At 42.6% G+C, this 24,416-nt stretch overlaps 1 protein-coding gene across 1 annotated transcript in view; it reads left to right on the top strand.

Moving 5' to 3' along the window:
* Positions 1–17,018, top strand: part of PPA1 (inorganic pyrophosphatase 1) — a 101,579-nt gene extending 84,561 nt beyond the window's left edge. The window contains exons 9-11 of the mRNA XM_069980549.1: positions 13,957–14,026; positions 15,698–15,737; positions 16,633–17,018. Of these exons, the coding sequence (XP_069836650.1) occupies positions 13,957–14,026; positions 15,698–15,737; positions 16,633–16,664 (142 nt within the window). The 3' untranslated portion in view covers positions 16,665–17,018. The remainder of the gene's footprint in view (positions 1–13,956; positions 14,027–15,697; positions 15,738–16,632) is intronic.
* The last annotated feature ends 7,398 nt before the right edge of the window (positions 17,019–24,416 follow it).

Here is a 24,416-nt window from a genome sequence, read left to right as displayed (position 1 = left end):
CAACCCCCCTAGTAGGGCGATAACTAACCCGCTCCCTCCCCGGGCGGCCATCAGATCCAAGATGGCCGCCCCCATCCCTGCGAACAAACGATGTTTGTTCGCAGGGATGGAAATGAATAAATGATCAAAGCCCCATGCTCTCCACCACTGGAGGTAGCGGAGAGCATGGGGCAGTGATCGGGGACCCCCCCCGTTTGGTCCCGGAGCAGGCTATCGGCGGTATATACTATATACCGCTGATCGCCTGTTCCCAGTGCAAAGAAACACTTTTTATCCCCTGTCACCATAAATCATTGGTGACAGGGGATAAAAAGTGTCAGTAAGTCGCCCCCCAAGTCGCCCCCCACCCCCCCTGTAACCCCCATCCCCCAGTCACCCCCCCCTTCCCCATATACTCACCTGATCCTGGAGCTCCTTCCTCCTCGACGTCCTGGCTGGTTATGAAGTGCGCATGCGCTCCACAACCAGCCAACTCTGAAAATTTAAAGTGACAGAGACCAATTTGGTCTCTGTCACTGAACTATGATTACTGTGATAGAAAATATCACAGTAATCCTAGTAATACAGTGAAAATGAATGTGTAAACGTACAAAAAGTGACAAACATACAAAAAAATAAAACACACACTTTTTATTATAGTAATAATTGCAGTTTACTCCCAGATTACCCCTAACCCTCCCAGATTGCCCGTAACCACCGCACGTTTCCCGTAACCACCCCCGGTTTCCCGTAATCGCGCCAGATTACACGTAACCACCGCACATTGCCACTGACCACCGCACGCTGCCACTGACCACCGCACGTTGCCACTGACCACCGCACGTTGCCTCTAACCACCGCACACTGCCTCTAACCACCGCACGTTGCCTCTAACCACCGCACGTTGCCTCTAACCACCGCACGTTGCCTCTAACCACCGCACGTTGCCTCTAACCACCGCACGCTGCCTCTAACCACCGCACGCTGCCTCTAACCACCGCACGCTGCCTCTAACCACCGCACGCTGCCTCTAACCACCGCACGCTGCCTCTAACCACCGCACGCTGCCTCTAACCAACCCAAATTGCCAATGAGCCCCTCCAGATTGCCCGTAACCACGCCAGATTGCCGTAACCAACCCAAATTACATATAAGCACTTTAGTTTATCCGTAACAAACCCAGATTGTCCGTAACCCCCTCACGTTGACCGTAACCACAGCTGGTTGCCTGTAACCACTGCAGGTTGCCCGTAACCACCTCCAGATTACCCGTAACCACAGCAGGTTGCCCATAACCACCCCAGGTTGCCCGTAACCACAGCAGGTTGCCCATAACCACCCCAGACTGTCCGTGACCACTTCCAGATTACCCGTAACCACAGCAGGTTGCCCATAACCACCCCAGACTGTCCGTAACCCCCCCCCCGCATTACCTGTAATCTCATTTTCTTTATTGTATTTTAGTAACTGCGCTATTCTAATAACCATCACTAGCTGCGGTTTTGCTCCAGCAAATTGGCGCTCCCTTCCATCTGAGCCCTGCTGTGTGCCCATACAGAGGTTTATGCCCACATATGGGGTACCGTTGTATTCAGAAGAACCTGCGTTACAGATTTTTGGGTACATTTTTTCTCCTGTTCCTCGTGAAATGTAGAAATTTTAAACTAAACCAACATATTATTGGAAAAATTCGAGTTTTTCATTTTTACTGTCTACTTTTGAATACTTTCCTCTAATACCTGTGGGGTCAAAATGCTCACCACACCCCAAGATGAATTCTTTGAGGGGTGTACTTTCCAAAATGGGGTGACTTATGGCGAGATTTTACTCCGCTGGCACTACAGGGGCACTGCAAACGCACCTGGCACTCAGAAACTTCTTCAGCAAAATCTGCATTAAAAAAGCTAATTGGCGCTCCCTTCCTTCTGAGCCCCGCTGTGTGCCCATACAGTAGTTTACCCCCACATATGGGGTACTGTTGTACTCAGGAGAACCTGCGTTACAAATTTTGGCATGCTTTTTTCTCATGTTCCTCTTGAAAATGAGAAACTTTAACACCCTAAAAAAGTAAAATATGTGTACCAAATTATGCCAGAATAAAGAAGACATATTGATAATGTGATTTAGTAACTAATTTATGTGATATGACTTCCTTTTTTAAGAAGCAGAGAATTTCAAAGTTCATAAAATGCAAATTTTTCAAATTTTTCCTGATATTTTGATGTTTTTCACAAAAAAACAAAAACAAAGTAGTGACCAAATTTTGCCACTAACATAAACTGCCATATGTGATGAAAAAACAATCTCAGAATCGCTAGCATAAGTTAAAGCATCACTGAGCTATAAGCGCATAAAGTGAGACAGGTCAGATTTTAAAAAATTTGCCTGGTCATTAAGGCCAAAACAGGCTTTAGAGGCAAGGGGTTAAGAGCAACCTGGGTCACTTTAAGAGTGAAATATGTCCCTTTAAGAGCAAAATGGGTCCCATTAAGAGCGAAATTGGTCCCTTTAAGAGCGACCTGGGTCCCTTCAAGAGCAAAATGGGTCCCTTTAAGAGCAAAATGGTTCCCTTTAAGAGCGAAATGGATCCCTTTAAGAGCGACCTGGGTCCCTTTAAGAGCTACCTGGCTCCCTTTAAGAGCCAAATGGGTCCCTTTAAGAGCAAAATCGGTCTCTTTAAGAGCGACCTGGGTCCCTTTAAGAGCGACCTGGGTCCCTTTTAACCCCTTAACGACAAAGGGCGTATAGGTACGCCCTATTGCCGGCAAGGGCGTTCACATCGGGGCCGCACGGCGACCCTGCTCTGAACCGCGGCGGTCCCGGGTGCCGCTTGTAGCCCGGGACCGTAGGTATTAGCGGGCACGGTCCGATCGCCGTGCCCGCTAATACAGTAATCAGATGCAGCTGTCAAACATGTTATCCCGGAGGAGCGATCTCTGTTTCTGAAGCCGGCCGGGGACCGCTCCAAGATGGCGCCGTCCCCGGCTCGGCACTCGTTTACTTCCGGCTGCAGCAGCCGGAAGTAAACGAGTGCCTATCTCATGGATCTCTGCAGCATATCTATGCTGCAGAGATCTCAATGAGAGATCAAAGTGTATATACTAGAAGTCCCCTAGAGGGGCTTCTAGTATATGTGTAAAAAAAAAATATATAGTGTTGTTGTCAATAAAAAGCCCCCTCCCCTAATAAAAGTCTGAATCACCCCCCTTTTCACAGGTTATAAATAAAAGTAAACAAATAAATAAACAAACATGTTTGCTATCGCCGTGTGCATAATCGCCCGAACTATAATTAATCACATTCCTGATCTCGTACGGTGAACGGCGTAAGCGCATAAAAATCCCAAAGTGCAAAATTGCGCATTTTTGGTCGCATCAAATCCAGAAAAATTGTAATAAAAAGCGATCAAAAAGTCGTATATGCGCAATCAAGGTACCGATAGAAAGAACACATCATGGCGCAAAAATTACACCGGACACAGCCCCATAGACCAAAGGATAAAAGCGCTATAAGCCTGGGAATGGAGCGGTTTTAAGTGACGTATATTTGTTGACAATGGTTTGAATTTTTTACAGGCCATCAGATACAATATAAGTTATACATGTTATATATCGTTTTAATCGTAACGACTTGAGGAACGTGCATAACAAGTCAATTTTACCCAAGGGCGTATGGCGTAAAAACAAATTTCCCCCAAATAAACAAAATGCGTTTTTTTTTTTCAATTTCACCACACTTTTTTTTCTGGTTTCGCAGTGTACTTTATGCAAAAATTCAGCCTGTCATTGCAAAGTAAAATTAGTGACGCAAAAAATAGGGGTTCATGTGGGTTTCTAGGTGGCAAAATGCAAGTGCTATGGCCTTTGATGCACAAGGAGGAAAAAACGAAAACGCAAAAATCGAAATTGGCTCTGTCCTTAAGGGGTTAAGAGCGACTTGGGTCCCTTTAAGAGCGCACGGACCCAGGTCGCTCTTAAAGCAACCCAGGTCACTCCTAAAAGGGACCCATGTCGCTCTTAAAGGGACGGGAGCCAAGTTGCTCTTAAAGGGATGCGACCCAAGTCGCTCTTAAAGAGACGGCACCCAGGATTAAAGTTTCTTTTAAAAGGAAGTCACTGGTGAAGGACGCTCTTTTCAAGCACTATGTATTTCCCTGGAAATACAAATCTAGTTAAGTGCTATTATATGTCTATCATCGGGTAGATGTCCTATGACCGTTATTAAAAATTAGAAGATATTTGTCTTTAACGTGTAACAGGTCCTTTGACTCTTCCATAGCACTTCCAGCATAAGCCATGTATCAAGTGGTTCTTTTACAACCAAGCTGCATCTCTTATTAAGCCTTTGTTCTTTCTCCATCTTTTCCATTTCCTCAGCCTCCCTTTGTGTTAAATGGATCATTCAATTTATAGGCATGTTTGTTAATGGAACATTAAAAGCGTTATCCAGTTATATAAAATTTGATTGCCTATGCTCCAGAAAGGCCATCAATATTAGATCAGCCAAGGTCAGACTCCCAGCATCCTGTTGATCACCCGTTTGGAGGGGTCATCACATGTGCTAAACACCATATTACCTTCAATGTTCACCATTGTGGATTCCCGCAGTGCCGGGTTCTTCAATGTTCTCCCATTTAAAGTTTCACTGTCATTATAACTTTCAAAATCTAAATCAACAGTACATGTGATATAAAGCAAGTTTGCATTATTTTTGTTGTTATCATGCTGTAAAAAAAAGCTGAACTTACCAGAAATCCAGGTCCAGTCTCCTGAAGGCAGGCTAAACACCAGAATTCCGGCCAGTACAGAGAGTCACGATTCAATGTGTCTATCAGTCACATGACTGCCTTCTCTGAGTGAACGCTCAGATGGCCTGGGATATAAAGGACTTCCTGTTTTCTGACTGTTTCCTGTTCTTTGAGAAAGAACAGCCAGAACACAGGAAGTGCCGCATTTTCCATGATAACTTAAAAAAAAGAATGTAAATTGCAAACTTGCTTTATATCACATCTACTGTTGATTTAGAAAGTTATAACGACAGTGACACTTTAAGTATGGCTGTGCAAAGTGTGCATGCATGAGAAGACATTGAAAAGGATGTGGTGCTCACATGAGCTCCGTGGCCTCTTCTTACAACTAAATGGCAGAGGTACCTGGAGTCAGACCCTAGCCAGTCTAAGGGCCCTATTACACCGGGTGATTATCTGCCCAATCAGGTGGATGCAGGCAGATATTGTCCTGTGTAATAAAGACAATGAGATCAGCAGGGAATGTGGGGAGAAGACATAAGGAAGCCAGGACACGTGGAGAGGTAAAGTATAGTTTTTATTTTCTATATATGCAACAAGGGCTGCACGGACCTCTTTTTTTTCCAGCTTCCAACTGACTGGTAACCAGCATAACCACGTCTTCTCTCGATTCATAGAAATCGGTTAGGATCTGACCACTTAGACCCTGACTGATTAAAACCCTTGACATGTCAAAAGTTTCCTTTCTAATGCCTGGGACACTTGAAAGCAAATGTTAACCATATATGTGACTGCAGTGGCCGAACTTGTATATAATATTTTTAGGGGTATATAAGGATAGTCCAAGAAAAATCTGTAGCGTTAATTGAGCTATGGTTTTTATCCTCACAAATCCATTACAGCTATAATAATAGAGTCTGTTTTCTATGGCTTTTAATACATTTAGATGGGCTTTTCTACAACATCGCTGCATCCTTGTGTCCGTTATAAATCCAGACACACGTTGATCTTCTTCACATTGTTATTAGCCTGTCTATTCAGAATGTTCTTTTTCGAGTAAATTGAACATTAGCATCTTGTATCATTTGCAGACACATAAAAAAGTAAAGTGTATATTGTAAATAGCAAATTAATTTTTTGGGAAAGTAAGGAGATTTTTACAATTTGTGCTGCAAATCATACAATTTTAGGTAACTATAGAAACTCGTGTCCTGGTTTCAACCATATGACACAAACCAAACATTAACACCAACATTTAACCGAACATTAACACTAGAGATGAGCGAACCGGATTCGGTATTTGATTAGCGGTGGTTGCTGACCTTGGATAAAGCTCTAAGGTTGTCTGGAAAACATGGATACAGCCAATGACTATATCCATGTTTTCCACATAGCCTTAGGGCTTTATCCAACTTCAGCAGCCACCGCTAATCAAATGCCAAAAGTTCGGGTTCGGATGGACTCGAGCATGCTCGAGGTTCGCTCATTTCTAACACCCTTCCAATTGTTCCTGCTAACTTCATGGACTAGTTTGTACAAGTTATTACATGTTCTAGTTATTTGAATTGTACCAGACCTTCCTCTGTTGTATACAGAGGGGCAGATTTACTATTGAAAATGCACTAAAAAACTGCTTAGGGTGCCTTCACACTCACCGGATCCACAGCGGATCCTCACGCTGCGGATCCGGTACCATTCACCCTAATGATAGCACATACCCGCAGCGGGATTGACATCCCGCTGTGAGTATGAGCTTTAACCCCCTGGCGCCCGCAGCCCCGCCGCATCCCCGCCTTCTGCAGCTCTGCCACTGCCCCCATCAGCCCTGGCGCCTGCATCCCCAATCGCTGCCCGCACGCATCCCCGATCATCCCCGCAGCCCGCACGCCTCCCCGATCATCCCCGCAGCCAGCACGCATCCCCGATCACCGCCCGCATCCCCCATCATCTCTGCAGCCTGCCCACATCATCCCCGCAGCCCGTCCGCATCCCCGCAGCTGGCACGCATCCCCAATTGCCGCACGCAGCCCACACGCATTCCCCATCATCCCCGCAGCCCGCCCGCATCATCCCAGCAGCTGCGCCGAGGAGCAGGTAATGTATGCTCTCGGCGGCGGGCTGCGGGGATGATGCAGGTGGGCTGCGATCGGGGATGCGGACGGGCTGCAGAGATGATGGGGCATGCGGGCGGCGATCGGGGATGCGTGCTGGCTGCAGGGATGATCGGGGATGCGTGCTGGCTGCGGGGATGATCGGGGATGCGTGCTGGCTGCGGGGATGATCGGGGATGCGTGCTGGCTGCGGGGATGATCGGGGATGCGTGCGGGCTGCGGGGATGATCGGGGATGCGTGCGGGCTGCGGGGATGATCGGGGATGCGTGCGGGCGTCGATTGGGGATGTGGGCGCCGGGGCTGATGGGGGGCAGCGGCGGATCTGCAGGACGCGGGGATGCTGCGGGCGCCAGGGGGTTAAAGCTCATACAGCGGGATGTCAATCCCGCTGCGAATATGTGCTATCATAGGGGTGAATGGTACCGGATCCGCAGCGGTTCTCGCTTCGAATCCGCAGAAGTGAGATCCGCTGTGGATCTGGTAGGTGTGAAGGCACCCTTAAACTTGCTTAAAAACTTGCATTATATTCTTCCACCCTGTCTAACAGAAGCCTGATCAGTTACCTGCCTTGCCAGGACTCTGCTACTGCTACTATATATAATATTAAATTATATTATAATATAATTTCCACAATGGAGAGCACTCTGCTTCTGGTAGTGCTGTGGGTGCCAGCAGCTGGAGACCAAATCCACGTCTCCCCTTTAGAAAGTCCAAGAATTCCGCGGCACAACCAAATGTAGTAAAGAAAATCAAAAGGTGTTTATTCCATAATAAAATATATAAAACATGGAATCCTATAAAAAAATCTGTAAAATATACAATGTCGCTACAAGTTAATGTAGATTTTTTATTTTTTTTTTAAGTCTTTTTAATAATAAAAATCCCCTTAAAAGTTTGAATCACCCTCCTTTTCCCATTTTCTAAATAAACATATTTGGTATCTCCGCATGCGTAATAGCCCAGAGTGTTAAATTTTCCCATGCCTGATCTCGCACAGTAAACAGGCATACAGATTATGGCACACAAAATAACACCTCACACCCCATACACCAATAAATAAATGCGTTATAAAGATGGTAACACAGCAATTTTAAGGAACATTAAGGTTTTTTTTTAAAAGTTTAAATTTTTTAAAAGCAGTTTTACCATGGTGCCAACGACGTGAACACAAAACTTCCTCTCACTTTTTCTCTGGTTTTGTATGGAAAAATTAAGTCTGTCATTGCAAAGTACAATTAGTGGGGCAAAAAATAAGGGCTCATGTGGGTCTGTAGGTTAAAAAAATGCAAGCGAAGTGGCTTTTCAAACACAAGGAGAAAAAAACATAGCGGGAAAACAAAAACTTTCTCTGTCCTTTTTTAAATGTTGAAATTTAGGTTTAGAGAAAATCTTCAATGATCTGATAATAAGGGCCTAATATGATCTTTACAAATGCGTAGGGACAAACAAACATAAATGAACAAAGAGGGGCGCTTATGGTGCAGTATTTTAAACTCTTGGAAGTATAAATTCGCATAAAAAGGGCAACTAACCTTGGGGCGTTGTGAGATCTATAGGCACAACACTAGTCAGGCTTAGATTAGATAAGTCCGCAGCCAGGCTTGCAGCATATGGTGGACAGATCCGTCATGATACCATCACTCGTACATCCATAGGAAAGAGACTAAAAGAAGACTGAAATAGCCTCGGCGCTGGACTTTAAGGATATACTCCTAGGGAGTATATTCTTCAAGTCCAGCGCCGAGGCTATTTCAGTCTTCTTTTAGTCTCTTTTCTATGATCTTTACAAATGAAGACGTATGTCAGGTTAGATAAACTCACAGAATGTGTGTGTGCTGGAGTTGGCTCCCATGGAATATAGTGCACAGAAAAATGTAGAAAAGTTCTGCAGAAGAAGCTTAGTCAGTAATCCTGACCTGCAGATATGCTATATAATTGGTCTCCTGGGTTTTATTAGTCATAATGGCTTAAGGAAAAGTTTGAGCTGGTTTTATACAGCACTAACGGCCCAGAAAGCCAGCCACCCGTACAGTCATTTATCACTTATTTGGTTCCACTAACGCGCCATAATGTCTCGTACTGCTAGAGTGTATTGTAAGGGGAAAATATATTATGTGTGCACCATTCTTTCCTTTAGAAGTTATTAGGGGTATGTGCAGAAAGTCAAAGTGAGCATTCAGTATAATCGTCAGACACAGCTCTTTATTTTAGGGTATAAGGGTCCTATTCCACGGGCCGAGGAGGGCCCGATCAACGATGTAAACGATGTAGATCGCCGTTCGTTTACTGGGCCTATTCCACGGCCCGATGATCGTTGAGCGAAGGCTGCAAGGACATCGTTGTCTTCAGAATGGTCGGTCAGCTGACAGGCGGTCCCGGCCTGTGATTGGCTGAGCGCTCCATCAGCTGACCGGCCATTCTGAAGATAGAGCGCGCGGGACCCGGGGAGGAAGACAGAGCGGAGAAGCAGCCCTGACAGGTAATGTATGATGCTGCTGCTGCTGCCAAATCGTCGGTCGCCCGCCGCGCACTGCTATTCAACCGTAGCGATGTGCGGTGGGGGAACGATGATTTTAGGACTGGCCCTAAATGAACGATCAGCCGATGACACGATCATCGGCTGATCGTTCTCTCTATTTCACCGAACGATAATCGGCCGAATCGGGCCAAATGGGGCCGATCCGGCCGATTATCATTACTGTGGAATAGGGCCCCAAGATTTCTTGCTCAAGGGAAGATGGTGGGAGAATGCTAGTGATGATACTAGAGAACTCTTGGCACTCCTTACTGGCTTACAATAACTCACGGTGTCTGCTCAAGCCCATTTATTTTTTAAAAGGTCTGAAAAAACATTTTGCTGTGTTTTCAATAGTCAAGTTTCACAGATGTGGAGCTGCGGACCTGGACTTAATGGCTCATTTTACTATTGCAACTGATATAATTATGCCACTGGAAACCTTGGTGGGGGGCGCACTGCCACGCCCTCTCACCACCTGTCTGGCGTCAGTGGTGCAGAGGACCAGTAGGTAAATTTGTGTGCATAAATTATGCAAATATTTGCAATCTGTGCAGCTATAAATCACCCTTGTATTTACATGTATTTAGGGCTGGGCGATTAATCGAATTAATTTGATTAATTCGCCCAGAATTTGAGAATCGATCAGATTTTTTTTGAAAATCGAAAATTTATTATTTTTTTTTAAATCATTGGATGCGGGTGCGCGGGCGGCTGGCAGGGAGGCACGCTGCTCACATCCTCCAGCTAATGAAACAGCCTGAGGAGGGAGAGCAGCCAGCAGCGTCCACCCGCCCCCATAGCAGGACGTATACACTCTCTCCCTCCCGGCCGCACATGGAGTTCCCCGGAGGAGGCTGCAGGGACTGAAGGATCCGGTTATATGCCCTCCGACCTGCAGGAGGAGCAGTGGCGCTCCGGGCAAGCTGCTCCTCCTGCAGGTCAGAGCGGGACCGCAGACGCCCGCCGCCCCGTAATGAGGGGAAAACGAGGACAGGCTGAGGGGTCGCAGGTCACTGGGAAGAGGACGAGCGCGACCATGACGCATCCTATGGCGGGTGAGTGCAGCTGTGACTGACAGCCCTGACATAGGACACCGCCAGCAGGGCTGCAGCTTCTGTGTGAGGGGGGTGTGGGACTACAGATGCTATATCTTCTACTCTGTGCGGAGGCTGCAGGACAGAAGAGAGGTGCGAGGATCACAATAGGGAACCCGTATCATCACCTCTGTATAATACATCACCTGCAAAAAAAATAAAAAATGCCTTCCGACCTGCAGGTCAGAGTGGGACCGCAGCCGCCACCCGCCCCCATAACAACCACACACCTATAAGATCACAGCTGCTCTACTACTACCCCAATACTGCTGTACTACTCCTCCTAATACTGTTCTACTACTACCCCAATACTGCTCTACCACTCCCCCCAATACTGCTCCTAATATTGCTCTACTACTACCCCAATACTGCTCTACTACTCCCCCCCCCAATACTGCTCCTAATATTGCTCTATTACTACCTCCAATACTGCTTCTAATACTGCTCTACTACTACCACCCCAATACTGCTCTAGTACTACCCCTAATACTGCTCTACTACTACCCCCACTACTGCTCTACTACTACCCCCACTACTGCTCTACTACCCCCACTACTGCTCTACTACTACCCCCAATACTGCTCTACTTACTGCTCCTAATACTGCTCTACTACTACCCCCAATACTGCTCTACTACTACCACACTACTGCTCTACTACTACCCCCAATACTGCTCTACTACTACCCCCACAACTGCTCTTTTACTACCCCCAATACTGCTCTACTACTACCTTACTACTGCTCTACTACTACCCCCAATACTGCTCTACTACTACCCCCACAACTGCTCTTTTACTACCCCCAATACTGCTCTACTACTACCACACTACTGCTCTACTACTACCCCCAATACTGCTCTACTTACTACCCCCAATACTGCTCTACTACTACCCCCACTACTGCTCTATACTACCCCCAATGCTGCTCCTAATACTGCTCTACTACTACCCCCACTACTGCTCTACTACTCCCCCCCAATACTGCTCCTAATATTGCTCTACTACTACCCCTAATACTGCTCTACTACTACCCCTACTACTGCTCTACTACTCCCCCCCCCAATACTGCTTCTAATATTGCTAATATTGCTCTACTACTACCCCCAATACTGCTCCTAATACTGCTCTACTACTACCCCCAATACTGCTCCTAATACTGCTCTACTACTACCCCCAATACTGCTCCTAATACTGCTCTACTACTACCCCCAATACTGCTCCTAATACTGCTCTACTACTACCCCCAATACTGCTCCTAAAACTGCTCTACTACTACCCCCACTACTGCTCTACTACTCCCCCCCCCCAATACTGCTCCTAATATTGCTCTACTACTACCCCCAATACTGCTCCTAATACTGCTCTACTACTACCCAAATACTGCTCCTAAAACTGCTCTACTACTACCCCCAATACTGCTCCTAATACTGCTCGACTACTACTATCCCCACTACTGCTCTACTACTACCCCCACTACTGCTCCTAATACTGCTCTACTACTACCCCCACTACTGCTCTACTACTACCACACTACTGCTCTACTACTACCCCCACTACTGCTCTACTACTACCTCCACTACTGCTCCTAATACTGCTCTACTACTACCACACTACTGCTCTACTACTACTCCCACTACTGCTCTACTACTACTCCCACTACTGCTCTACTACTACCTCCACTACTGTTCCTAATACTGCTCTACTACTACCACACTACTGCTCTACTACTACCCCCAATACTGTTCTACTACTACCACACTACTGCTCTACAACTACCCCCAATACTGCTCTACTACTACCACACTACTGCTCTACTACTACCCCCACTATTGCTCTACTACTTCCCCCAATACTGCTCTATTACTACTACCCCCAATACTGCTCTACTACTACTACCCCCAATACTACTCCCACTACCATTGCTACCACTACTCCCCACTCCTGGTACTACTACTCCCAAAACTGATTCTACTACTACTCACACTACTCCAAAACCCTCTTTTTCTATGCTACGTTTACTACACCCCTTATCCACTGTGCCTTTACTTCTACACCCATCATAATTAGCAAAAAAAATAATAATAATAATAAATCGAGAAAAAAAATAAAATCGAGATTTTATTTTTTGGCCATATCGCCCAGCCCTACATGTAATCTCTAGTTACCACGAGTTGATAGGAAGAAATAAAGAGCATACCTGTATATTTTGGATATAATAATAGAAGGAAAGTAAAATAAGAAATATAATCTGTATGAGAATACACACCAAATAATATAAACAGGTTTGCAAATGTGTGGAATCTCCTATTTAAGATGAGGATTCAGTGCTTTTTCATGGTCATAATAGATAAGATGCAGGAATATCTTTTATAGTTAGCTATCATAAGCCACACTGTGCAACCAGCGGAATCACGGAAGCCTTCATACAACCTTTTTTCTGTCATTAGCATCCCCAGACTTTTGCAACTGGGTGAACAGTTTGCCATAAACATGAGCAGATAGCTATTTTTTTTTTAAGTTTTAAAAAATTATTCCAGTCTGTTTGCAAAATTATAAAATAATCTCAAGCTCAAGTGCCAAATAGGGCTACACCAAGCCACAGCAGCGTGCTTCCTCCCTGCCCTGCATGATTGACATATGGAGTTCCCAGTTGTGGAAGCCAATCCTTGTGCATTAGTAGTGTATTGCAGCTAGGAGCGGGGAAGGGAGTTAGGCATGCATGCTGCAGCTCAGCACTACTTTGTAAACAGCCAAGAGACTTGTATCTTTTTGTTTTATCTTTCTTTCTGCTTTCTGCCTTTGTCTACAGCTCTGAGCTTAAAAATAGAGCGGAGAATTTCCCTATAAAAGTTGCTCATGCACAATGGCCCAAATTTAGTAAAACAAACATACTGTCTTAATTAGCCATAGCAACCAATCATAAGCCCCACTGGACCTAGCAGTATTGTAAAGTGTCCCACATCTAGTGTAGTGATATTGGTTGTGGTCAGCTGTATACATAGTCCAGAAGTTAATAGAAGAAAGTCTCCATAGCATTCACCATAACATCACTTTTATCGCCAGAAGGTGTGAAACGGACGTAGGCTGGTGAAGGCGCGTTCTCTTTATCCCCTTATGCGTTTATTGGAAAAATAAGTGATTTTATGGTGAGGGCCTTCTATTACATTATTATTATTATTATTAATTATTATTATTATTATTTATTATTATTATTATTATACTTTTGTCAGTGCCAGTAATGTGGCAAGCAAGCCTGATAAATTCCATTTTGTATAGTTTCCCATGGCAAGCAATTTAGTTGGAGCAGCATATTGAATTTCACAAAATTGTTTCTTTTTTGAACTATGTTGACTTTAGTGGAAAGCCTATATCCTTATATCCTGTGCCATCATTATCAATGTCACAAACAAGTCCATTAGTTGGTCCCATTCAGCCATATCCATGTCCTTTTTTGTTACAGCTCAAATCTATGGAGAATCTAATCTTGAATATTGTTCTTTTCCTCAGCACGAACACCACGGTACACGACAGTCCCTTCATTTGCAAAGCAGTTGAAGCGAAGGCTATTGTAGAAGCGGTAAGTCATTGTGGTGACTGGATACACAACCTGACCTGGTTCAGGATTATGAAGATGAAATGGCGGAACTCTCTTCTTTGTATGAGCAACTTCTCTGAGATGCCTGTGTAAATAAATGGCCACTGTCTTCCTGAAGCAGCACCTCTCCTGTCTTCAGCTTTAGTGTGGGTGGTGCAGCTCAGTTTTATTGAAGCAAATAAAGCAGGGGTTGTGCTATTTTGGGGAAAAAGTAGCTGTGCTTTTTCTAATTCTGGATTATCCCTTTAATTCCTAGTATTCTCCATCAAATGACCATGGTAGGCCAGCTTAGTACCTATAGAACACTCTTACCTTACCTTCCTCCTCAGTGTCCCGGACGCTATATGCCATTCTGATTCAGTAGTACATCATGGTGTATGGGGGGGGGGGGGGGAGTGGGAGCAATAGTTCCTCAAAGATATGTGAAGGTTTGGAAACTTGCCACAGAAATTGCATTGAGACCCTGGAGCTTCATGTTCCATGTGTTAAGGACACTTGTGTAATTGTAAAACTCAACAGAACAGAAAACATGACGGAAATCAAGCTGCTTGATTCACTTACATATGACATGTACATCAACACGATGAGAACACGGCACAATAGATGGCTGATTTAATTGTAGTAATTGTATAGAAAATGATAGCTCATGCAGGCTTAGACAGTGATGGAGTAGCCATCTCAGCACACCGTATTTAAGCCTTCTGTACTATGACATTGATCGAAACTCTTTAACAACAGTATTTATGAATAAATGCCTAATCTCTTCCGATTGTCGCTTATATAATGAGTAGGTACACAGCAGAGAGCCATAAAGCATTTTACATTTTAATCATTTCAAGATGATGAATAAACATGGCTCGCATCCCGCCCGCCGCACTTTGTCTACAGGGAACATGAGACTCTATGTTCTGACTTTACAAATGAGAATCCTGCAGCTTTCGCAGACAAATACACGCTGCCTGAAGAATGTTAGATAGGAATCCTACACATATTTCTATCTGCCAGTGTACAAGTTGGTAGTTCTGCCCCATTAGCTCAGCTTGTAGTGGGATGACAGCAGAGACTTATCGTACTTCAGACCTGCAGTGCAAGCAATTAATTTCTGTCCATTAGTCGCCGACGAGCTGCAGGTCTATAGACACTTTAGAACATAGTCTGGTTTCTGAAATGGCATCGTACTGCTTCAGTCTTAGATTTCATAAGCACCTATTTCAACAAATCCTGTGTTATGGTTTAAATCCAAAAATTTTAACAGGGTCGAGGAAAGTTGGAACAAGGGCAGTGTTTGCATGTCTGAGGTTTGTAGCCCTCAACTTTTTAACCACACATGAGCAAAGCTTAGGCTATGCTCATACAGTTTTTTTTGCTGTCTTAGGGAATGTGCACACTAAGGAATCCCGATGGAACATTCGTTGCCAATTCCGCAGCTCTCACCCGTTTGCGGACTCTGGTGGCCGCGCGTATCTCCACTGCTCCCATAGACTCTATTGTATGGTTTGCCAGATTCTGCCGTCCGCCCAAAGAATGAACCCGCTCATCCTTCGGGTGGACAGCGAATCTCTGTATGTAATTAATATAAGGAATGGTAGCAATTGAACAAATTTCTGTTTTTGCTCTGCAAATTACATTGATGGTTAAATTTGTATCTTTCAGGCACCTCCATGTGGACCTGCTGGCCCCATCCCACTAGATGGTAAGTAAATGGAGCTTTAGTTTATTTAATGGTGCATCTGGGCACAGCATGGTCATGTTTGGTAAATGACACACTGGGAGGTTTACATGCATTAAAGTTTTCCTTCAAAACTATACAGCAATCTGCGTAACTATTATTAGTGCTAATTTTTTGATGCTTGAGTTTGTTAAGTATAGTACTGCCACTAATAATGAACGCAAATAACAATGGTGTAGGCTGCAATTTTGTATGCTTTGTATGTTCAACATATTGTGCAGGAGACACATGGATTACAATCTTATATAGCTAAATAATTCTCCTCTTTGACTGACAGGACATGTCATAATACTTCATAGGAGACAGTACTACAGTGTATGTGCCAGTTCTGTTAATGTTATTGAGATAACATAATTCAAGACTCTAACTCCAAACCAAACATTTTGATTCCAATGACGTGTGTAATCTGCACATAGTGTCATCCTTTGATGTAATATCACTAGTATTTTAGGGGGACATTTATCAAGACTATTTTTAAAACTGATGCACTCATATGCTAAAGTCCCTCCCCATTTTTCTTGCCGGATTTACTAAGAGGCGTACACCAAAACTTAGCGGATCATGGCAAAAGTTGACAGGGGGACTTGGGTAAGCTATGCAAAAAAAAATGCAGGCGTAGTAGCTCTAAAGTTAAACATCCTCTTTAAGGGGTTAAGCGACATATGGCAATGCATAATTAGAATGCATTTTTTTTTTTTTTTAAAGGTAATCCAGACAGGCTGAAATTGTAAGGCTGTGTATAGAACCCTGTTCTGATTTGTGCACAATGAATACATTTTTGTTTTCTTTGTGGCTAATTAAAATGTTCTCCTCTTTTTCTCTCACCGCCTCTTTTCTTTTCTTGCCATGGAATATGCAGTGGACAAGTGGTTCTATTATCAGAAGAACTAATTACCAGGTGAAAGCCTCTCACCATTATTGCATGCCTTTCCCTAGGCGTTTGGATCTGCACCATAGTGACAATATCGACAGACAAGACCTGACCATATTAACAGAAGCCACTGTAACCCTTTACACTGCTGGACAATTGTATACATAATGTGTACTATAAGCTGCTACAGCCTCAGATGGGTTACTGTTAATAATACCGGCAATGTCTTTGTTATGTATCAGCAATATATGCTTCTGTTTTAGCTTTTGCTAGTTTTGTTAAAGCAGACTGAAGAATTGGCATGCTGAAATCTGCAAATCCTTTGTGTAGATTTCCTGTACAAAAAGGCAAATAAAGCTACTTTGGTAATTTTTTTTTGTGTGTCTTCAGCATGTATTTAAAAAAACTCATTTGAAGATGGAAACATAAACTTTTAGCTGTTCTGCACAGAGACAAAAGGGGTTGTCCCATAATGAAAATATCCTTTTATCAGAGTGAATGGAGTGTCAGCACACTCGTTTGGCTACCACTCGTTTTCCTATGGAACTTCAAAACTCAGCTATGTTTGGAAGTCCCATAGAGAATGAATGGATAAGTAGGCAAGCGGCAGGCTACTGCTCGATATATTCAGGGAACAATGGGACTCCCTTTCCTTTTACTTTTATTCTTAGTTTGTGATGTAAAGGGGTTGTTCCAGCCACTGTTTAAAAAATAAATAAATACTGTTCCAGTTTCACAGAACAAAATGTCAGACATGTTTTTTAATAACCAACATCATTTATTTAAATTACATAGAGCTTTTTTTGTTGGGGGGGATATATAATTATTTTTTCTTATCCTGGACAAACCCCTGTAAGTCAGCATGTATGCGCACCATATCCCTATTTTCCATTACACACATTTAATGAATGAGGACTTTTATGCAGTTTAGTTTATACATTGTCCCCTGATTAGCCACAACTGAATATTCCTATGATGTTGTCATTAGGGTTTTTACTTAAAAAAAAAAAAAAAAAGCCATGTTAAGCCAGCCTAAAGTCGCCAATATTTTAAAAAATGTATTGCAGACACTAAATTATTCTTTGTGCTGAACTTGAAGTAAATATATTATTGAATGTATGTGGACCACCCTGGCCTCGTCCTTTTTGCCAAAACCATCTCCTGTCAAAGAATTATGATTTAGCAAAAAAGCAAAGACTTGCACGTTTTACAAATGCTGCATCTCTAGTTGCCTTGTTTCATTGACATATGACAGCCTGTACAAACCCTATTTGTCCCAGAGGCAATGTGACAATGTGAGGTTCTGAGAAATATGTATATTTTTAAAGCCTTTTGGTATAGTGAAAAGTCACAATAGCACAACAAGGCCATAGAAAGTAAAAAAACTTTTCTATAGATCTCTATTAAACAGGAGCAGAACATTTTTATAGAATTTGTTCCCAATGACTAACAACCGTTCAAGAGCACAGAGTGAGATAAAAGCCTTGGTTGACTCCATTGAATGCCTTGGCGGATAGCATGTTATGCTTAGGATACTAGGACGATGAAAAGTTCAATCTTTGTTCAGAAACAGAACCAATAGTTAATAAAGGCAACTTGCGATACAAAGACTTCCCAAGATACCAAAATTTCATTTTGAGAGTAGTACGGTTTATAATATACTTACCATTTTTTTCCGGCATATAAAACAACTTTTTAACCCCAAAAAATCTGCCCAGAAGTCGGGGGTCGTCTTATATGCTGGAAATGGTCACCGCATACGGTGGGGGAGCTCAAAAACTGGCACATCCCCACCATATGCGGCGACCCCTATGAAAAACACAGTTAAACTCACCTGGCAGCCACGTGTCTCTTGTCATGTTACCAGCAAAGGCAGTGTGATGCAGACACTCTACCTGCGCCGGAGGTCGCCGAAGCTCTCGACTCCTCTGCCATTCTCCCAAAGCTCTCCCGGCAGCCTAGTGTCTCCGAGCTTCGCCAATGAGATTCTCAGCTGCCCGGGAGAGCTTCGGGCACCTCCAGTGCAGGCAGTGTCTCTGCATCACGCTGCGTACGCCGGGAACATGAGGGGAGACACGCAACTGCCGGGAGGAGCCTCCAGGAACAGGTAACAGGCAAGGTCATTGCTTTTTTTTTTGTTTTTTTTAGTGGGGAAGTTGGGTTGTGGTGGGGTTCCTACCTCCCGCCTCAGTTAACCTCTGCTTGACCACAGCAAGGCTTGCGCCTAGCGGCATATAAGACAAACCTCTGAAAGTCTTTTTAAGAGTCAGGGGTCGTCTTATATACCGGAAAATATGGTAACTCTTCTTTTTGCATCTGAAGTTACAATATTCTTCAGAACTTCCAGAAAAGTGAAATAGTTTATTTCTTTGTAGGTTTAACTAAAAAACAGCGCAGAAATGTCACGGTTTTTAGCTAAGCGGAGTGAAAGAAAACAGCTGACAGTTACACGTCTGTTGTATTCATGAGGCCTCAGCTGACAGATTCGCTTTAACTGTTCCTATCAAACTCTCCAAAAGTTTGCTTCAAAAACATATGCTGAGAGAAAGTATTTCATGTGTAACTTCAGAGGAGTACTGTAGCACATCAATCACAGCTATGCTCAGTTTAGTGATATCTTCTTTTCAGAAGAGGCTTTCTGTTGAAGCTTTCTCATGGTGTGACGTGACCAGCTTTGTAACAAGAAACATCTATAACCTGTGCACTGACTTGCTGATAATAAATACATCCTATTAAGTATTAAGCTTGGATTGATGATCTGCAATCAAAAGATGAAGAGTGGAATCAAAAGTGGCTCACGACATCAGACACTTGTTATTTCATTGTCCTTCTATACAAAATATGTTGTCAATCAGTGGTACATCTGACAATAGCAGTCTCTTAGTTGGGTCAGATGGGAAAAAAATGACTGGTCTGGACCTACTTTATGATAATAAGCACATGTCAATGGCTCTTACTATGGAGGGCACAGCACATTGTGTGTTACACAGTTGCCGGAAGCGGTCTCTCTTTCATAGTTGAAATCTCTGCCTGAGAAAGAAATCTTAGTAAGAAATGATTAACTGGTTTAGGTTCTATTCCCATTTGTAATTTTTGATGAGCTGTTCCATCAAGCATAAAGTCTAAAAACATAATGACAAATCCATGACACAACTGGTACTCAGCAATGGTAATAGATAGAGCCTATTGACTGATTATGGGGTTTATCTTGTTCCATCATGGTGTGTGTCATTTTACAAACCATAGTAAAATCTAGCAGTTAAGTCTACTTTCTGCATCGTGGGGTGGGATAAAGATTGAAATAGCTTTTTTCCTCATAAATGTTTGGGAAAAATCAGTCTGTAACATTGAAAGAACTAAGAATTGAAGAATCTAACCTGCTGATATCTTCCTATAGCACACAGGGTAATGAGGATGAAGGTAAGTTTCTTACCTTCATCCTCTGCATTGTTCCAGTGCTATAAGCAGTTTAATCCTACTAAAGGTGGGTTTATACTGAGGAATTCTCGCGGATAAACTCAGCGGAATTCCGCAGTATGTCCGCGCCTTTCCGCCGGCTCCATAGACACCATTCTATGGGCAGGCGTATTCCGCTATCCGCCGAAAGAAGTGACATGTCACTTCTTTTGGCGGATAGCGGCATACGCCGGCCCATAGAATGGTGTCTATGGAGCCGGTGGAAAGGTGCGCGGACAGCCGACGGAATTCCGCTGGATTTATCCGCGAGAATTCCTCAGTATGAACCCACCCTAATATGGCATTTTGGTGCAGGAAGGGGTTGGACTACCACCCCCAGCTGGCCCACCCCTTCTAATAAATATCAGCACAGCAAGGCAGATTGGTGGTAGTCCCAGTCCCAATGCCTAATTACTGTAGCAGGAGGATTAAGCTGCTAATAGCACGGAATTGGTGCTGAGGATAAAGGTAAGAAACTTACCTTCATTCTTAGTACCTTTTACGCTATAAGGAGATATCAGTAGGTGTTATTCTTCTTTTCAAGTATACCATGGCACCTGGATTATCCACATCTTTCCTGACATAGGATCTCCTGCTTGGTTATCCATCTCCTGCATATGCCACAGCTATCCCGGACAAGTGGAGGGCAGCAGTTGGATAATAACTGTATAAAGCTTAGGTGGTGCTGCACTTGGCGCACAAATGCCCAAGGTAAGCATCATCCCACCTTACACACCACACTTTCCCTGATCTGCAGAATCACAATGTGTCTACCCCACCCCCACCTCATATCTTTTTGGGTATTTTTTTTTTAATGACAGCAGCCCACCCCCCCCTAACTACCCTACCCCCCCCCCCCCCAGCTCACCCGCCGTTCCTTTGATTGCAGCACACACACACCAGCTCACCTGCAGCTCTCCTTAGATTGTGGCACCCCCGTCTGTGAACAAATACTTTGTATGATTTGCATTTTATGCCATTAAATAATGTGTTTTTCTGTTTGTTTTTTTTAGATTCACAGTTGAAAATTAATCTACAATAAAAAATACAGACTCTCCTTTTTAGGTGGGAACACTTGCAGAATCAGCAGTGTATCAAATACTTATTTTTCGCACTGTAAGTTCTATGACACAAATATAGCTGATCATTAGCAATAGGTGAAACACCAGTCTCCACACTTTAAAATAGGGGGTTAGAGGAGAGAGACTGTGGTCCTATCTGCTCAGTCTTGTTAACAGATATCACTCAAAAGCAAACTTTTCACATTGTATATATTATGAAGAATGAGCATCTGTTTAATACCAAGTATTAATATACAAAAAATTATAAGGGTACATTGACAATAAGGGGATCATAAACTGCACCCCTGCTGTGCCCTCCACCACCCACCAATTTCTGCAGGAAAAAACTTGGCTGCACCTGTAGGAAAAATGAAGCAATATGCATTGCCCATTCAAATAAATGGACATGTGTTGCACAACAGGTTCACCACAGCGATGCGCTCATAGGAAACTAGGTTGTCTATACAAGCTTTGATATTGTTGATGCTTTCGTTGCATTCTAAAATAATTCTAACTTCTTTCGCATTGAATTGCTTATTCCCCAAGAGCATTCCATTGTAATAGGACATATCTAGAAGTATATCTTTATAGGCAGCACAAGAAAATGTTTGACAATAAACCCTGCCCATGCCTCAGTGAGCAATCCATTTGTTTACCGCATAAGATGCCAGCATGTAACTCTGCTCCTATTCTCTCATAATGATATTCTGAATTCATATGTGCCAAGTCACAAGTATGCCTTAGAGCAAATCCAAAATAATCTTCTCTTCTACACTAACTTGCCTTTGAGTTTCACATCTAGGTTAATTAAAAGATTCATGAAGATTAGCTGGGATTGCACATTAGCTAAATTTTTATTTTTTATATATATTATTTGCTCACATTAAAATGTAGTTATTAAAACTGAGCATCATTAGCCACAAATGGGCAATAAATGACACATCGACCTAAAAATATAATAAAATGCACAAGTTATTCAGTGCCCGTTCTCACACAACCTCTGTCTTGGTATTTTATAATTAGATTAGAATGTAATAATCGTCTCTAACTGTCGGGGGTTAATTGGTTAGTACATTATAAAATCTTCCATTTAGGTGATGTGAATGAGGTGATCCTTCTTTCTAGGACTCTTAAATAATTCACACTTAAAGAGATTATCCATTTTGGAAAACTTCCCTTCATTATCATTGGAGAGACCTTGTTTTGTGGCATAAAAAGAGGTATCATTTGATTATAAGGACTAATAATAGCACATTCACATCACACATCCCTGGTGTTTTAAAAATCTTGAAAAACTTTGGCTCATTTTCTGGTTTTAAAATTAATATTACTAAAAGCCAATTGTTACCCTTATTACCACACTTGGCTCCCCATATTTACCCTGAAGGTATAGGTATAGCAAAACAACACCTTTTATATTTAGGAATTAAAATTGGACATACCCCTTCTTCTCTCTACTCATTAAATTATATCCCAATCTTCCAAAAAATAGAACAAGAACTTGATAGGTGGAAAAATTTACCCCTTTCAATCTTAGGCCGTATTCATCTTATTAAGATGATGTCATTTGCTAAATTATTGTATCCCTTACAAATGATCCCCTTACTACTAAAACATAAGGATATTTCTCGACTCAGATCAGCCTTTACCAAATTAATTTGGAGGTCAAAACGACCAAGAATAGCATATGATACTCTCAGCTTCCCCAAACGTAAAGGTGGTGCTCAATTACCTAATATCAGATTCTATAATTTGGCCTCCATTTTCAGACACATCAGAGACTGGATTAACGGTACTTCTTTCTTTTCTAATTATTCCTTGGAGTCTGCTCTTTCTTCTCCTTGGCCTTTGGCTTCGCTTCTTCTTCTTCTTTAAAACACAATGTTATTATCGCTGATACCGTTGCCACATGGAAAGCTTTAAGAAAATTGTATAAACTCCCATTTAGTCTTTCTAAGTTTTTCCCATTATGAGACAATCCCCTCTTTCTACATGGTAACATCAATCCTGACTATATGGTATGGAAACAAAAACAAATCACTCACTTAAGTAACTTACTGGACTCAGATAAGGGAGAGTTGTTATCTTGGGAAAAATTTAGAGACATGTATGATATCCCTCCCCATCACCAGGTTTTATTTGAACAACTGTGTTCTTTTGCTATTAATAGAGTTAAATCTTGTGCGAAGGCAGAAAAAACTAATGATTTTGATTTTCTATGCTCCAATTCTTCTCCCACCTTATCTCTTTCACAAATATACCGTAGGATATGTGTTGATTCCTTACACAAATCTCCTCCCCCTTTTCTTCGGAAATGGGCTGCAGAAATACAAACAGATAATTTGGAACAAAAATTGCTAAATAGCATCCGATATGTTACTGCAGCCAATCCCAGTGTGAAATTGAGGGAAATCCACTTCCGGCTACTCCATAAGGCAATTTACGCTTTTAACTTTTCTTACTCCACCATGCCAGATGATTTCTTGACATATTGTCCAAAATGTAAAGAACCTAGCGCAGATTTATTACACTGTGTTTGGTCTTGTTCTCAAATTCAGACATACTGGCAATTAGTACAAACCTTTATTCAGAATACATGGAATGAATCCATACCTCTAACTCTACTCAGTTATGTTTTTCATGTTGTGGTGGCCGGGGATGGAGATCCCTCTGAAAAACCTATAGCCTCAAAATGTATTCATCTTACTCTGTTATTGGCCTTAAAAGGCTTACTAAACCACTGGATCTCTGACACACTTCCCACTATTTCTGAGCTAACAACCTCGCTTAAAGAAACTCTTCATTGGGAAATGCTGGATGCAATCCGCAACAAAGATGTTTCCACAAAAAATTTCATTCAAAAATGGAAATTTTTTCTCATAAAGGTTATGTCGCAGGAGGAGAGGGAAGCTGTTATGAAACACTTTTGTAATACTGTTTGGTATCAGACGGCGGAGGCAAGGGGCACCCTAGGAGTACTCAGAGTTCCTTAATTATATTAAAGATAGAGATTCTTTATCTACATTTCTTTCGATCCTGTAGAGCATTAATTTTTGTTCTTTAGATTCTATTGTTTTTTATAGCAAAATTGTTTTGTTACTATATTGTATCCTATGTATGTCTTCCTTTGATATGTAACTGTATTGTTATAGATAAAATTTGAAAAATCTAATAAAAATATTTGGAAAAAAAAAAATAATAGCACATTTCTTATTTCTGTATTGACCTTATGACTATATTGGTATGAGTTTGGAT

The sequence above is a fragment of the Dendropsophus ebraccatus genome, chromosome 8 (assembly GCF_027789765.1).
Source record: "Dendropsophus ebraccatus isolate aDenEbr1 chromosome 8, aDenEbr1.pat, whole genome shotgun sequence".
NCBI lineage: Eukaryota > Metazoa > Chordata > Amphibia > Anura > Hylidae > Dendropsophus > Dendropsophus ebraccatus.
The sequence above is the reverse complement of the archived record's forward strand: the minus strand, read 5'-3'. Positions and strand labels throughout refer to the sequence as shown.